Here is a 14,609-nt window from a genome sequence, read left to right on the forward strand (position 1 = left end):
CGTCAGGAGCAGATTGGTGAAAGAACTGAAATTGGCTATTTTTTACACACCGGTGGGAAAATCTGTTGGGGTTTAAGGAATAGGATAATGCATCTTCATCCAGAAAGTAGAAGTTTATGAAGTTTAATCCAAAGCACAACTTGCTAAAGAAGGAAATGAGAAAGGAACTGAACTCAAATGGCCACTGACAGAACCTGCGATTGGCCTGGTTCCTAAGATGTAGCAGATGTTTCCGGTGATAGCACTGAATTACTGTTAAAATGAAGAGAAGCGCAAAAAAATGTACTTAAATTTGTTATAGGGCACAAAGCATGGGAATGACGTGGATAGCAAAGATACAGATGTAGCTCACTTTGGGCAATCCAGGGTGTAAGGAGTGTTGTTGGTCACTGTGTATCCTTATATAAGAAAGCTAGGAAGAGCCCTAACCAGTTTGGCTTAGTGGATAGAGCATCGGCCTGCGGACTGAAGAGTCCCAGGTTCGATTCTGGTCAAGGGCATGTACCTTGGTTGTGGGCACATCCCCAGTAGGGGGTGTGCAGGGGGCAGCTGATCAATGTTTCTCTCTCATCAATGTTTCTAACTCTCTATCCCTCTCCCTTCCTTTCTGTAAAAAATCAATAAAAATATATTTAAAAAAAAAAGAAAGCTAGGAAGGGATTGCATCCCTGCAATAAATTTACACACTATTAGGTTAATGCAGTTGCTGTGAGAAGTAAATCTCGAAATATCAGTATTAACACAATAAAAGCTTATTTCTTGCTCACGTAACATTCTAGCTTCAGTAATCCTGGTTACTCGGTAGTTTTCATTCAAATGGTGCCCAGATGCCGCCTGTCTTCTACGTCTAGCCATTGGAAAGGAGACAAGCAGGTGGCAAATCCACATCTTGAAAGCCGTAACCTAGAAGCAACATATCACCTCCACGTGCACTAATGTAACACCTGTGTTTGGATCTAAGGCTCGGCCCGATAAATGTAACTTTTGCCTGGCTGGCAAGCTTTCCGTGACAACTTCACTCTAGAAGGGAAGCATGAATTATTTAGTAGAGAGATGGCTATTTCTGCCACATCCTGCGCCTATTGCACTGGTATTGAGAAATTTGATCCTTTAATTATCATTGGTCATTTGTTCTTCTGGCTAAAGGTCATCTCAGTAACTTACAGTCTGCAAACCCCAACAGTCTGCAACATTGCAATGTCCTCTTTTGATTCAGTGTCTCCCTGGATCCATCATTGATCTCTGCAACCGAGGGAAACAAATGGCTCTCAGGGGTATCCTAAGGGCAATTCATAAAGATGCTGTTTACGAACTTTTGATAAGGATTAAAGGAAGCAGAAAGGGGCTGCTGATGAAATTTTGTTAAGGATTTAAGGAAGCAAAAAAGAGGAGGTGATATATGCTTTGGGGAGCTGTTATTACCCTTCTGCCTAAGGGGTCCAGAGAAGGGTGTTTAATGACACTTTTGTGGCCTGAGAGAGAAAAGACCAGCATGGTAGACAGAGAGCCAGGGGAATAAACACTCTGTGCATTCTCCCCTGTCACCTTCTGATCACTGCTCGCACCTCCCAGTGGCTGAATTTGCTGGAAGCCACAGGCCAAGTCTACCCTGATGATGCTGTGCATCTGAGCTCTGCTGCCCAAGGCACAGAGTGGGGATACGGAGAACTCAAGAGGAAAATGAAGAATATCCAGAAAGTTCTCCAAGTATTTTTTATTATTTTCCTGTGACCTGAGATTCTGATGTGAAAAATAATGTGACTTAATCAATGAAAATATTTCTGTCTTCAGGGGGAAAAAAGGTAGAAACCATAAACATACCAAATGTACATTAAGACTAACATCAGGAACATAGTTCAAAGTGTTACCATTAATTTCTAGATTCTCTTAAATTTTATCAGCACTTCGTATTCTCTAGTAAATTTTTTGGATCCATTGGGCTCTCCCAATAGAAGATTAATATGATACTTGTTTTATATTTGATGTTTTTAATCATACTTACTATTCATTATATTCCAAGTACTGTTTCCAAGGGCTTTGACATGAATTATTGTGATTGTCACAACTCTATGATACAGGTTCTACTATTAACTTATTTGTAAATTGAGGCACAGAGAAGTCAAGTTATTTACCGGTTTGCTCATGTAGTAAGTAGAAGAGTTAGCATCTGAAACCAAGTGGTCTGATCACAGTACTTGTGCTATATTCTGAGTTCATGTACAAAATGCTTTTGAGATGAGTACCAAAAAACAAAACAAAAACAAAAAACAAACAAACAAAACCACCAAAGAATCTCTGTAAGCACAGTTTTATTAGTCACATTTGTAATTAATTACATATTTGCCATGCACTAAGATATTAGTCTTTGAAATTTTGTTGTACCATAGTGATGTATAAATATATACATATTTTCATTTGGGGGAGATAAAACATTAAAGACCAGAGATATGACTGATTTTTAGATAGTTTTTGGAATTATTAGTTTCTAAATATAAAGTAAAAATAGAAAAATAATGATACTAACTGCAAAATGCCAAGATCTTGAGACATTTTAAGTGGAGGCAGAATCTGAGGTATTTCTGTTATTCCTCCCTCCTCTCACCACCCCCCCCCCAAAAAAAATCCTGTTCATTTACTGATAGTATAAAACAAGATAAAGACTTACATATATTTCAATGTTAGTATACAAAGCTATAAAAGTAATACACATTTATTGAGTGTTCATTACATGCTTGGTACTCTGCTCGATGCTTTATATAATCACATTAATAATCTCACAATTACCTTATGAGTAAGGTAATACTATTAAACTAATTTTATAGACACACAAAAAAGCTGAGTTTGAAAGAGACTAAGTAACTTACAAAAGCCATGTAGGGATTGAGTTCTAAAGTAATATTAGTTGAAATCTATTGAAGATGACATATCAGAATCAATTAAAGGAGTTTATTAAAAACATAGGGCTGTCTCCTTAGCCTTTCAGCATAACTATTTGTATTTGAAAATCTAGTGTTTTCACAAACACCTCAGTTGAGAAGTTTGAGAATCATGTTTATAAATGTTATTAGCACTAATTTAAGAAGAAAGTGTACCTTCAGGGAAGCTGTGGCAAGGAAATGCAATTTTTGCCTGTTATCCTGTTAAAGAGTGCCTCTTCACATGTCTATAAATATTTCATGAGTTACTCAGCAAAAAACAAGCATAGAACTGTCAGGAAAATAACTAGATAAAGTATTTTTTCTTGCTGATCTGTCTCCTAGCCTCTGGCCTTGATAAGAAGCATTTATTCATTTTTAAACTCCATCAGGTTTCTTGCAAACTTTCTTTTCCTTCTTTGCACAGAAAATTATTGCTGTTGAGTTTTACAAGAGGTAGATTTAGAATAGAAATTATATTTACATAGTGTTTTACTGAATTGATGCTTTGTAATGAACTATACACAATGAGAAGTCACTATTTTTTTCTGTTTCTCGTGAGGCAGAAACTGTGCTTGGTGCTGGGCATAGAATAGCAAACAGGAAATCCAAGGTGTATGGAGTTTCTGATATAGTTAATACTCTGAAGTTTTATGCTATGTTGTAGAACTGTGAGGTATATAAGCTAGGTATTATCCTATCCCCGTGGTCGGCAAACTGTGGCTCACAAGCCACATGCGGCTCTTTGGCCCCTTGAGTGTGGCTCTTCCACAAAATTCCACGTGCGGGCGTGCACATACAGTGCGATTGAAACTTTGTGGTCCATGCGCAGAAGTCAGTATTTTCTGAAAGAGCCACACTCAAGGGGCCAAAGAGCCGCAGTTTGCCGACCACTGTCCTATCCTATATACTAAAACCCTAATAGGCAAATTGACTGAACAGCAGATCAACTGGTCACTATGATGCGCACTGACCAGCAGGGGGCAGACGCTAAAGCAGGAGCTGCCCCCTGGTTGTCAGTGCATTCCCACAGGGGGCCACCACTCAGCCAGAAGCCAGGCTCCTGGCTGGCGAGTGCAGCGGTGGTGGCAGGAGCCTCTCCCACCTCCACTGCAGGTGGGCGGTAAGGAGAGAGGGGTCCCAGGCTGTGAGATGATGCAGGCTGAGCTGAGGGAACCCTACCCCCCCACAGTGCACAAAATTTCATGCACCAGGCCTCTAGTTTTAAATATGAGAAAATGAAAGTTAAAGAGACTACATAATTGGCCCATGGTTGTACTTTAGATAATCACATCATCTAAATTATTCTTCTGATTCCAAGATTCATATTTTTCCCACTGCCTTGTGCTGTCTTTCAAACCTGGGTATTCTATATGGTTCTGAAACTTAAATATTTTGCATAGCTTAAGTCAACTAAGTCCAAACCTTTCTTGTTCCAATTGAAAATATATGTGTGTTTAGGTCTGAAGATACAGTGAATAATACAATGTTGAGATAATTAAGAATGGAAGACAAGGAGAAGGAAATTAATAGAAAAAGCACAATTGGAAACAAAAGATCAACTCACAGACTAGCTTCTGGATGTACAAAGAAGGGACCAAGTTATCCCTTCATATAAAGAGATATATAAAGAGGGGACTATGTGGTGCTGGTAGGAAACATAATGACTCCAAGGGGAATAAAGGAAGAAATAAGTAATTTTATGGCTAGTGATTCTTTCATCCAGATCTTTTATTATACAATCAAACATTTGTCTGTGACAGCCTCCCCATCTCTTTGCATTAAAGTAGTTTGGCCACCTTTGCCATGCCTGCCTTTTTATCACACATTAAATAATGTTTGTTCTTGCAGAAGCTAGGGTGAATTTTCCCATTATGAAAATAAGCACAATTCATATTTTCTTTTGCATTTTCAGAAAGCTCAAACCTGTGAATGAAAAAAGTAGACATGAGTTCCTTTGAAAGCCAAACAATCAGCAATAAAACCCTGTGTACAATTTTGTTACATAAAGTGGAGATAAAATTGTGGGAAAAGAAAGTTACAAACAACATTCAGATCACTGAGAGACTGCCAATCTGCTTGGGAGTATAAAGTATGTCCATTTGAATAGGTCAATAATGATTTAAAATAGAATAAGATTAAACAGCAAGAGAACAGTAGTTACAGAGTAGTCCAGAGGAAGAGATGGCTGGGAATCTGAAGCAATTGGAAAGGCTTTATCTTTTTACCTTTTATAGAAGATAATACCTTAGTTTTGTCTTGAAGGAAGGGTAGGATTTAGATGAGCTTCAGACAGCAATTAGCTGCGCAGAATGGAAATGAGCTCATGGAAAAGTAAGTTGATTAAATATTTTTGTAATAAAGGTTTACGTTACTAGTATAAGATAGCAGATAAAAGCCAGCACACTATATTGTATTAACTTGTTTATATTCTCTGCTCCACTGCTTATGAGAGGAGGACAACATGCACATTTATTAATTCATTTGTCAAATATCTATAGGATGCATACTATGTGCCAACGTTTGTTTGTTTTTCGTGTTGATGACAGAGTGGTTAAAGAGACAAGGTCCGTTCTACTGGGGAACTTGCTTAACAGTTGGGGGATACTGATTTGTTGAAAGAACAGAGGGAACACCAGTTTGCTTGCAATATTGTGAATGAGACGGCAAGTTATAAGAGATCAAGGTCTATGGAAAGACTTGCTTGCAGTTGAAGTATCCTTGTCTCCTACTCATAGAAGATACTTAATAAATATTTGTAGATAAACTAATTAAAAATGTGAGTAATAATCAGATTGTATAAATTTTGGTTAATGAGTTTAACTTTTAACGGGAGAGACATTGCCGTTTTGGTATACAAGATAAAAAAAGGTGTTGAGACTGAAGGTTGGAAAGCCACATGAAGGAACTCAATGTAAATGGCTCCTTTGACTGGATTATCTGCAGAGAGATGGAGCCTACGACAAGGACACCAGAACCACCTTGTGAACGATGATGAGTCTGATTCCTAGAGACCCCTAGGGTGCAAGAGTAGGTACATGCTACAAAAAAGTCAAAAGAATCCATGAATAACTTTCAGCCACAAAATAATAAGGATAATTTTCTTTTAAAAATATATGAAGAAAATTAGATTAAGCTAAAAAAAAAAATACATAAACTGTTCCAATAGTAAAGTGGTCAGTAGAAATGAATGAGAAAAACATTGGGAATAGAGGTGGATTATGACTTAAATAAAGAACAGAGGAATGGGATGATACAAAAAGCAGGATTGTCTTACTACCAGGGTTCTCTTGTTAGGATTAGGGTGTAAATTACTCAGCTTCTGCTTACATAACCCACAGTAAGGTATAGAACTACCTCCCAACTTATCCAACTTATAAGTCACTTGTACCCAAGTGGATTGAGTATCTTGGGAATAAAAATTGCTGTATTCTGCGTGCCCAGCGACTTACATATTTTTGGAGGGAACTGAGCCATCTTCCCACTTCCAGACTTTATTGACGTTCTGGCGGGACAGTCCTACCCAACGAATTAATCCAGTCCTGGATTTGATATATTCCTATTGCAAACACAGATAAAAAAAAAAGGTCAGAAAGCTTACACAGTTCTTTTATTTTTCACCATTATCTTTACTTTCTTATTACAGCTTCCTGAATCCAGGTGTGTGCCAATTTATGAAAACCTAAGCTGACCCAAATTCTTCACCACAGAATCACTTTGTTCACAAAAAAAAAAGGCTTGAAAACTTAAAGAAAACAAACAAAAATTTTAAAAGTTCTAGTAACCACTACCCAACCTTTGCCCCTATTAACCTTCCTTTGAGGGTTTCCTTCATGCACGTTTGTTCCTTCGGCAGCACTCTGGCACCTGCCATGGAGGCTTATAAGCCCTGGCCCACTGTGCTGTGACATCCGGCACCAGGAGGGCACCCATGCTCCCAAAACTCCATCAGGCCTAATCACCTGAGACCAGTTCTGGGCAGCTCAGTGCACACAGCTCAGAGGGGCTCCTAGTGGCAGAAGGTTCCTTGACCTGGAGCTCTGGAGTGGGGCCCTAAAGACACCTAGGAGTTCACTTCACCATGAGACAGAGCATGGAAGGACAGAGGGAACAGCTCTGCAGAGCTGGAGAGGTGGAGAGGACCCGGTGAGTGAAGGGAGGGCTGAGGCATTAGTGGGGGCTGGAAGGCAGGCTAGAGGAGGTGTCCTAGCTGGAGACAAGCTTGGTGGGTGATAGAAGCCATGCTTGCAGGGCCTTGAATGCCAACCCAGGTATCTAGTCTTTCCCCAAAGGGCAATGGAAGGCTCAGAAAGTTTTGTTTTTAGTAAAAATTTTCAAACAAACAAAATTAGAGGAAATAATATCATGAACAGTCATATACCATCACCAACATTTAGTAATTGTTAGCATTTTTCCATACTTCCTTCACTGCTGTTTTATTGCTGTCAAACTATTTTAAAGTAAATTGCAGTTATGAACAAACTTCACTCCCAAAGTGTGACTTCAGTATGACTCTAATAAATAAGGACATTTTGCTATATAGCTGCAACTCAGAGTTTCAAGGACACTAAGTTAACACTAACATCATAGGTAATAATCAGTCCACATGTAATTTCCCCCCCCAAAGGTGTCTTTGTTAAAACTGGGAGGCAATCCAGGACCACACGTTGCACTTGAGCTGTCCGTCAAACTTGAACCTCTGACTCGCCCCTTCTTTTTATGACATTGACCTGTGAAGGGACCCGCTGTCCTGCAGAAAATTCCTCCTTCCAGATGTGTCTGTTGCTTCTTTGTGATGTAGCTGGACTTGTTCCTCCACTCCCTGAATTTCCTGTACACTGAAGTTAGTGTACGGGCTTCAGGCGTTCAGGGTAAGCCTTTGGGACAAGGACACCGAATATGTGAGGCTCACAAGGGTTTTAAAACCAGGCAGGATGGGCAGATGGGCAGCATCTGGCTTTAAGTGCACATGGGAGGGTCTCGCTAAAAAGCTGCTTCTGATTCATTCAGCAGGTTTATCTGGGTAGTGAGGCCTGGCTGGGCTGCTGGTCTGAGGCCCACATTGGGGAGCTCAGAGAGGAGAGAGAAGAAGGATGGGGAGGAGGAGACACCTCCAAGGTCAGCGTGTGATCCTCCCCTACTGCTGGGCTGAGAGGTGGGCATGGTGTTGGATCCGGGACAGTCGATGCTGTCATAGTCTTCATGCCTCCAGCGACACTCCAGGAAATGGCAAGGTGCCAGAGGGATGGCCCAGCGCCTCTGAAACCTCAGGGTCCCAGAGAGAGAGAGCACGTGCTTCTGGTTAGGCCCTCTGGGGAGATGGCCTCAGCTTCCCCCACTGGATTGTGCTCCTAAGTCTTGGCCTTGGGGGCCCTGCGGGCCTGGTGGAGGCACTGAAGTGGGAGAGGAAGGAAGTGGGGAGCAGAAGAGGCCAAGGCTGTCGCCTCCCAGCCTCCAGAGGGGCCTCCAGTAAACAGGAAGGCCTGGTGGCTTCACGGTGGGGGGCTCCGGAGGGGTGAGTTCAGAGCCCGTCTGGGCCTGAGCAGCCTGGAGCACAGAGCTTCCTTGCTGGGGCTGCAGACTCAGAGAGGTGGTCTGGCTTGTCCCAAGTCACACAGTAGGGCAGGGGAACAGAGCCTCACCTGCCTCTCCTGCTTCTGCCTGCTTCCTGGGGGTCTGGTGCGGGGTCCCCTGCTCGTGTTGCCCTCCACGATTCAGAGGGTGCTGGATGAGTCTCACTTTTAGGGGCCTCAGTTTCCCTTTTTATGAACTCAGAGCCTTTACAACTGACTCAGAGTTTCAAGACTCCTGACCCAGTGGAATTCTTCTGCCTCCAAGGTGGTCTTCAGGGTCCCTCAGACCTTGGGAGTGGGTTTTACCAGGAAGGCCAACATCCCCAAGAGGCAGCAGGCACCGGGCCATTCCCATGGGCCAGGCACTATTCTAAGCAATGGGCCTTTGAAACTTCTGTGCGCTGCCCTGGCCAGCGTGGCTCACTTGGTTGGGCCTTTGTCCCATGCACGGAAGGGTCATGGGTTCGATTCCCAGTCAGGGCACATACCCTGGCTGCAGGTTCTATGCCGGGTCTCGGTGCCTACGAGAGGCAACTAACTGCACAGTTCTTTAAAGGCACAAAGACAAAGCTTCAGTATAACACCCTGGACCGCAAGAAAGTTAGATTATATTCTATGTTAATATCACTTAATTATATTTGATATTTAGAATTGTATAAAGTTCACTTGTTAGGGAATAAAAAGTAAAAAAAAAACAAAACATGTTGATATTTACTGAGCTTGATAAAGTTCTTAGAATTTCACAAACCACAAGGCATGAGAAAAAAATTTGTGTGTGTGCTTTTTTTAAGTCAAATTTTTCACTTCAGATTTTTCTCCTTAGTATTTTAAAATATTTGGCATGGGAATCTCCTTACCAGAATGTTCTGGCTGGCAATCTTCAGCAGAGTGGCATTCATGTTGGCACAGTACTGCTTACTCTCTTCCCAAGTCAGGTTGTGCCTGAAGAATCCATAGCAATTACCTTCATAATATCTCCAATTTTTGTCGCATGGGCTGTCCTTATGGCCTTAAGGAGAAATCATGCTTAGGAATCCTTTTATTCTAAGTAGGACTTACTTTTCCTATAAATTCAATGTTTCCTACAGATAGCATTACAGAAATACTCTAGAGTAGGAGAGATGAAGTTACCAAATCATACTTACTGAAACTGTCCTTCTGCTCTGATGGTTTCATTAAGTCTTGGCAGAACTGGTTTGCCAATAATTGTTGCAGAATTCCTGAGAGATTTTTATTCTCAATTTGTAGATAGCTTTGCTGTGTGACAGCTAGATGTAAAAATTAGTTAATAATTTGTAATAAGGAGAATAAAGATAATGCAAGGATCTTTCAATAAACTAATTTCACTAGGGTTATCAATCTACGACGTGTTTACTAGACCAGTCATTTTCAACCTTTTTCATCTCATGACACACATAAAGTAATTACTAAAACTGAGGCACATACATTTTTTTTTGCTAATCTGACAAATAAAAAGGGTATAATTTTGATTCATTCACACTGGATGGTTATTGTTGTGTGATGTTGTCATTTTTTTTTAATTTGACAATCTAAGGGAAGTCAGTGCCCCTGACTGAGTAGTCAGGTATTGCATGTTTTAAACATTCTTGTAGCACACCAGTTGAAAATCACTGTATTAGATACACATGAATAAATGAGTGCTGAAAAGAGATCGAGGCAAAAGGGAGGGAGTGTAAAGAACAAATTAAGAACTAAGAAAAAATGACAAGGTTATTCAGACAACAAGTGAACTATTTGAAGGAAATAATAACAAATAAGAAAATGCCATGATCAAATCGCATTCCCACAAGAGTTGTTTTGAAAGTTTCCTTTAATACAGATTTCTAAGTGGATTTCATGTAGGCAAATAAACTCTGTTTTGTTTTTCGTGTATTACCAAAATATCCATTTATTTAAAAATGCATATTAATTTATTTTATGCTAAAAGTACTGGGATATTCAGGTAAATAAAAAATGTTGAATGGAAGATTCTAAAATAATCTTATGAAAAAATAAACAGGAACACAAACAAACAACTCTACCCCTAGATAATAATATGGCATTGGAGGGCTTTTAGATTTATAGGGAAAATAGAGGGAATAGAATGAACAAAATCTCAGGCAAGGGACAGGATTTATTTGTGAAGTGGAGAAAAGTCCTTGTTGGCAAGATCTTAAGATATGCAGGAGAATGGAACAAAGTTTCAAAAGATAGCGTGGTAATATACTGAGGAGAAACTTAAGAACCTGTCTAAAATTCTTGAAAATAAGTTTTAACTCATAAGAAATCTAAAGATGATTTTAATCAGGAGAGAAAGTTCAGAGTTCCCTTTTAATGAGAATATCATGGCAGCGGTGGCTAGAATAACTGGAGTAGTGACAAATAGACAAACACGGACAGTTAAGCTCAGTGGCATACACCAGGCCCCTCAGGCATTGCCTTTCTCAGATACAATCATTGAATGAGTCAACACTTACACATAATCCCCAGAGCCACGAGTCCAACAACCAGCCCAATGCACAAGACCAGCAGAATCAAAGCCATTACCCGCCACAATGACGAGGAAGCAGGGTCAACTGTGGGCATACAATTAAAGATGTCAGGGAACAGGTGCGGGCATGGTTATGGGGCAGCGACACTCCTGGCCCTGCCCTCTCGGGATTTTTTTCAGTGATGTAAACAACATCATGGGCAGAACTTGCCATGTTCCCTTGGTGATCATCAACAGCCAGCACAACCCACCCCCACTCCATACCTCCATTCCCGACCTCAGAGCACGTCTCTCTGAGTCCAAATATAACTCACACTGTGTGTTTGTCTCTGTTTTGTTTTGTGGTCATCCCCATAAATAACTGCTTTAATGAGCAAGACCTAGAGAATCACACCCATTTGCTGACATGTTAAAAAAATGGGGTTTTCAAACATTCCCTTCCTTTATCCTCATGGTTTCTAGTCCTTCTGACGTTAACCTCTGTAAGCGTAAAGTAATGTTCCTTGCTTGTATCTTTTCTTGTTTGCTGCCTAAACAAGTCTATCTGAATCTATGTGGATAGTATTCAAATGCTATAGGAAAATAATGCCATTCAGGAAAATAAAACTATACATGCTATTCTAGTTAAAAAAAAAAAAAGAAAACTAGAGTTGACCCATTTATATAATTAATTTTCAAGTGGCTTGCTCTGAGTATTCTTACCTGAGGTGAGAGCTGGCTTGCGAGTTTTAATATTTAAGGTGATGTATCCATCTTCATCCTGCATGGTTTCCTTTGCACTGCAAGTGAGCTCAGGGTCCAATGACTTTGCAAAATGTAGTGTCCACTTTTATTATTTCTGTGTCTGTCAGTCTGTGATCCTCCTCTCTCTCATAAGGTGGAGCCATGAGTTGGGGATGTGTGGGGTTTTGTGTGTTTTTTTTTTTTCTTTCCATTTTTTTGTTTTGTTTTTGTTTTTTTTTTTCTTTCCAGGAAGCCCTTTCATAGCTGCTTAGAGATACATGGACCTTGAACATAAAAACACAAAAATAATAATAACTTGTTGAAAGGAGTAGATAGCAGCATTTGTTTCTCGTTTCCTTATCTTCAACTCTAAATGGAGGGATATCCCATCATGTGTATCCTTTCAAAGAACAAAAGTTCATGCTTGATCTTAACCCTAACAAAGTCTGGATCACATTGTTAAAATAAACTACTTTCTGATGAGAATTCGGGGGCAAAACACCAGTAAATATATAGTCTATCCTATTGTGAGGAGAAAAAGCTAATATCACTTGATCAAATATGGGCTTAGTTAAATATTTCATGGTCTTATGTTAGAAGGAGCCATTTCTAATTATGACCTAGAATTCAACCAAATACTTGCATCTTTCTCAAATGAAATTCTTCAGAAATTCAAGGACTCCACATGAGGCAGGCATCATATTTCTTAGGTTTAGGCATCAAAGGACAACATCAAATAAAGTGAAATAATTCACAGTTAGTGACTTGATGTGTTATTACCTTTCAATAATGTTTGCACTTTCAAGCGAATTTCCAGGAATGAAAAAATCCTAATTCTATGAAATAATGTAATATTAAGCATAGCGGTGCTATACTTGAAGAGATATTTTTTTTAGAGAAGAAATGTATTCCTAGTGTCCTTTACATCATCATATATTATTTATTCCACACATTTAACCTTTATCATAACAAAATTTTAATGTTAATTATTTCTCAAAAAACCACTTAGTTTGATTTAAATGTATTGAAGTCTTATGTCTAGCATATGACTTCATTTAGTCATTTTTGGAACAAGAAGTAGAATCCTATATAATAAAAGCCCAGTGACCGAAATGGTGGAAAGACCAGAACGACCAGAGACCAGAATGACTGTGACCCCTATTTAAGGTGATGTATCCATCTTCATCCTGCATGGTTTCCTCGCCCTGGCTGGCCCCACTCCCCAGCAGGGAGCCCACCCTGATCAGGGGCATGGCTGGCCTGCAAACCACCCTGGGACCCTTCCCCGGCTGGCCCCTGCCTCCAGCTGGGACGCCTACCCTAATCGGGGGCATGGCCAGCCTGAAAACCACCCTCAGCCCCTCATCCCCCAGCAGGGACCCCCATCCTGATCGGGAGGGTGGGTGACCCTTTGCCCCTGCTGGCCCTTCCCCTCAGCAGGGACCCCCACTCTGATCTGGGGCCCCCATCAGGGCAGGCTAGTCAACCTCCACCCTGGCACCTGGCCTCTATCTTATATAATAAAAAGGGTAATATGCAAATTGACCTTAACAGCAGAACGACCAGAACTACTTCTTGACAGTCACTATGAGGTGCACTGACCACCTCTCGGTCCTTTTCCCCAGCCAGCAGGCTCCAATGGCTAATGGAAAACTGGGGTGGGTGGTGGTGGGGGTGGGGCCAGCTGCATGTAGCCGGAGAAGATGGCCCTGATCACAGGCCAGGTCTAGGGACCATACCCGTGCACGAATTTCGTGCGCCAGGCCTCTAGTTAATAAATAAAATAGTAAAAAATTGCCTGTCTGCTCACACTGATGATACAGATAAGTGAGGCTGCTGCTGCCTTCGTGTGACATCCAGATCTCCCACACATTTAACTTTATGAAATGGATTTTTAATTGTCCTTTTAGTTTAAATGAAAGTATTTATAAGAACAACCATAGAAAGCTAACTGCTATGCTTACTAGAAAAATATTGGTGAGGGTTCTATCTACTTTGTCACTAGGGTAGTTCTTATATATTTTTGTTAAAACTTCAGGGCCAGAAAAGCTACTCTTCTTCTGAAACTATTAGGCATTTGTCTTCTTAATTATCTTATTTCTATTCTTTTTTCACTTGATAGTGTTAGACTTTACTATTCAATATAGTAATTACATAGGATCTCATGGAAGATATTTTGCTTATTTATTTTCTAACTAGCACATCTTGTATACATATATTCTTCTTCCTGTTATCTCCTTCACTCTGAATTCTTTGTTGATTCACATAAAATAATCTTTTATTTTAAAATTTCTTTCCATACACACCTCAAACTATTTGGAGAAGAGGTGTAAAGAATAAACAAAACAAGCATGAAAGGCATTGCTGATTTTAAAAACTCAAACTTAGCATGATTTGAGTATTTTCACAAAAAAACAATCCTTAATAAAATATCCCACTTTATTTTATTTTTTTAAAGTTAAATTTAATAATGTTCTAAAAATTAAGTAATCAAATATTTAAAATTCCCAGACCCATATTTGGCACTGAGTTTCTTATCTCAGTTATACTATTCATTGATTCCCAATCATAAGTAGAGTAATTTCAGATAATTATTCTACCATTTATCCACTTCTGTTTCTGTTTGAGTAACTTTGTTTCAGCCAAAGTGGACTCTTCCCTCTTCCTAACATTGATCACCCCAATCTGCCACCACAGCCTGAGAATGTTTGACTTTCCTTCTCTTCTATTGCCCACATCTACTCACCTACCATGTCATGAGGTTTTCTTCTCATCTATCTCCTCTCTTTTTCAGTATTTTTTCTGACACTGCTTTACTGTAGTGTTGTTTTTTTCCCCCCTAAAATATACAGAAACACTGAAAAATAATTATGCCCAAGTGACAGAAAGAAGAGTGTGGAGGTTATG

The 14,609-nt window shown here is 40.0% G+C and overlaps 1 protein-coding gene across 2 annotated transcripts; it reads right to left on the minus strand.

Annotated features, from left to right (window-relative positions):
- Positions 1-4,046: 4,046 nt before the first annotated feature.
- On the minus strand, positions 4,047-11,867 carry CLEC1B (C-type lectin domain family 1 member B). 2 transcript variants are annotated; one of them, XM_070407887.1, is made up of 6 exons: positions 11,682-11,867; positions 10,966-11,064; positions 9,634-9,756; positions 9,346-9,497; positions 6,368-6,474; positions 4,047-4,841 (listed from the first exon to the last, which is right to left on the minus strand). In XM_070407887.1, exons 1-6 carry the CDS (start codon positions 11,743-11,745, stop codon positions 4,697-4,699), a joined length of 690 nt encoding a protein of 229 aa, XP_070263988.1. In that variant the 5' UTR covers positions 11,746-11,867; the 3' UTR covers positions 4,047-4,696. The 2 variants fall into 2 exon arrangements, with proteins under 2 accessions (XP_070263988.1, XP_070263989.1); XM_070407888.1 differs by lacking the exon at positions 10,966-11,064 and having other exon boundaries at positions 11,682-11,865.
- Positions 11,868-14,609: the final 2,742 nt, after the last annotated feature.

The sequence above is a fragment of the Myotis yumanensis genome, unplaced genomic scaffold (assembly GCF_028538775.1).
Source record: "Myotis yumanensis isolate MYYU_CA2020_CCGP unplaced genomic scaffold, mMyoYum1.0.hap1 SCAF_3, whole genome shotgun sequence".
NCBI classification, from domain to species: Eukaryota; Metazoa; Chordata; class Mammalia; order Chiroptera; family Vespertilionidae; genus Myotis; species Myotis yumanensis.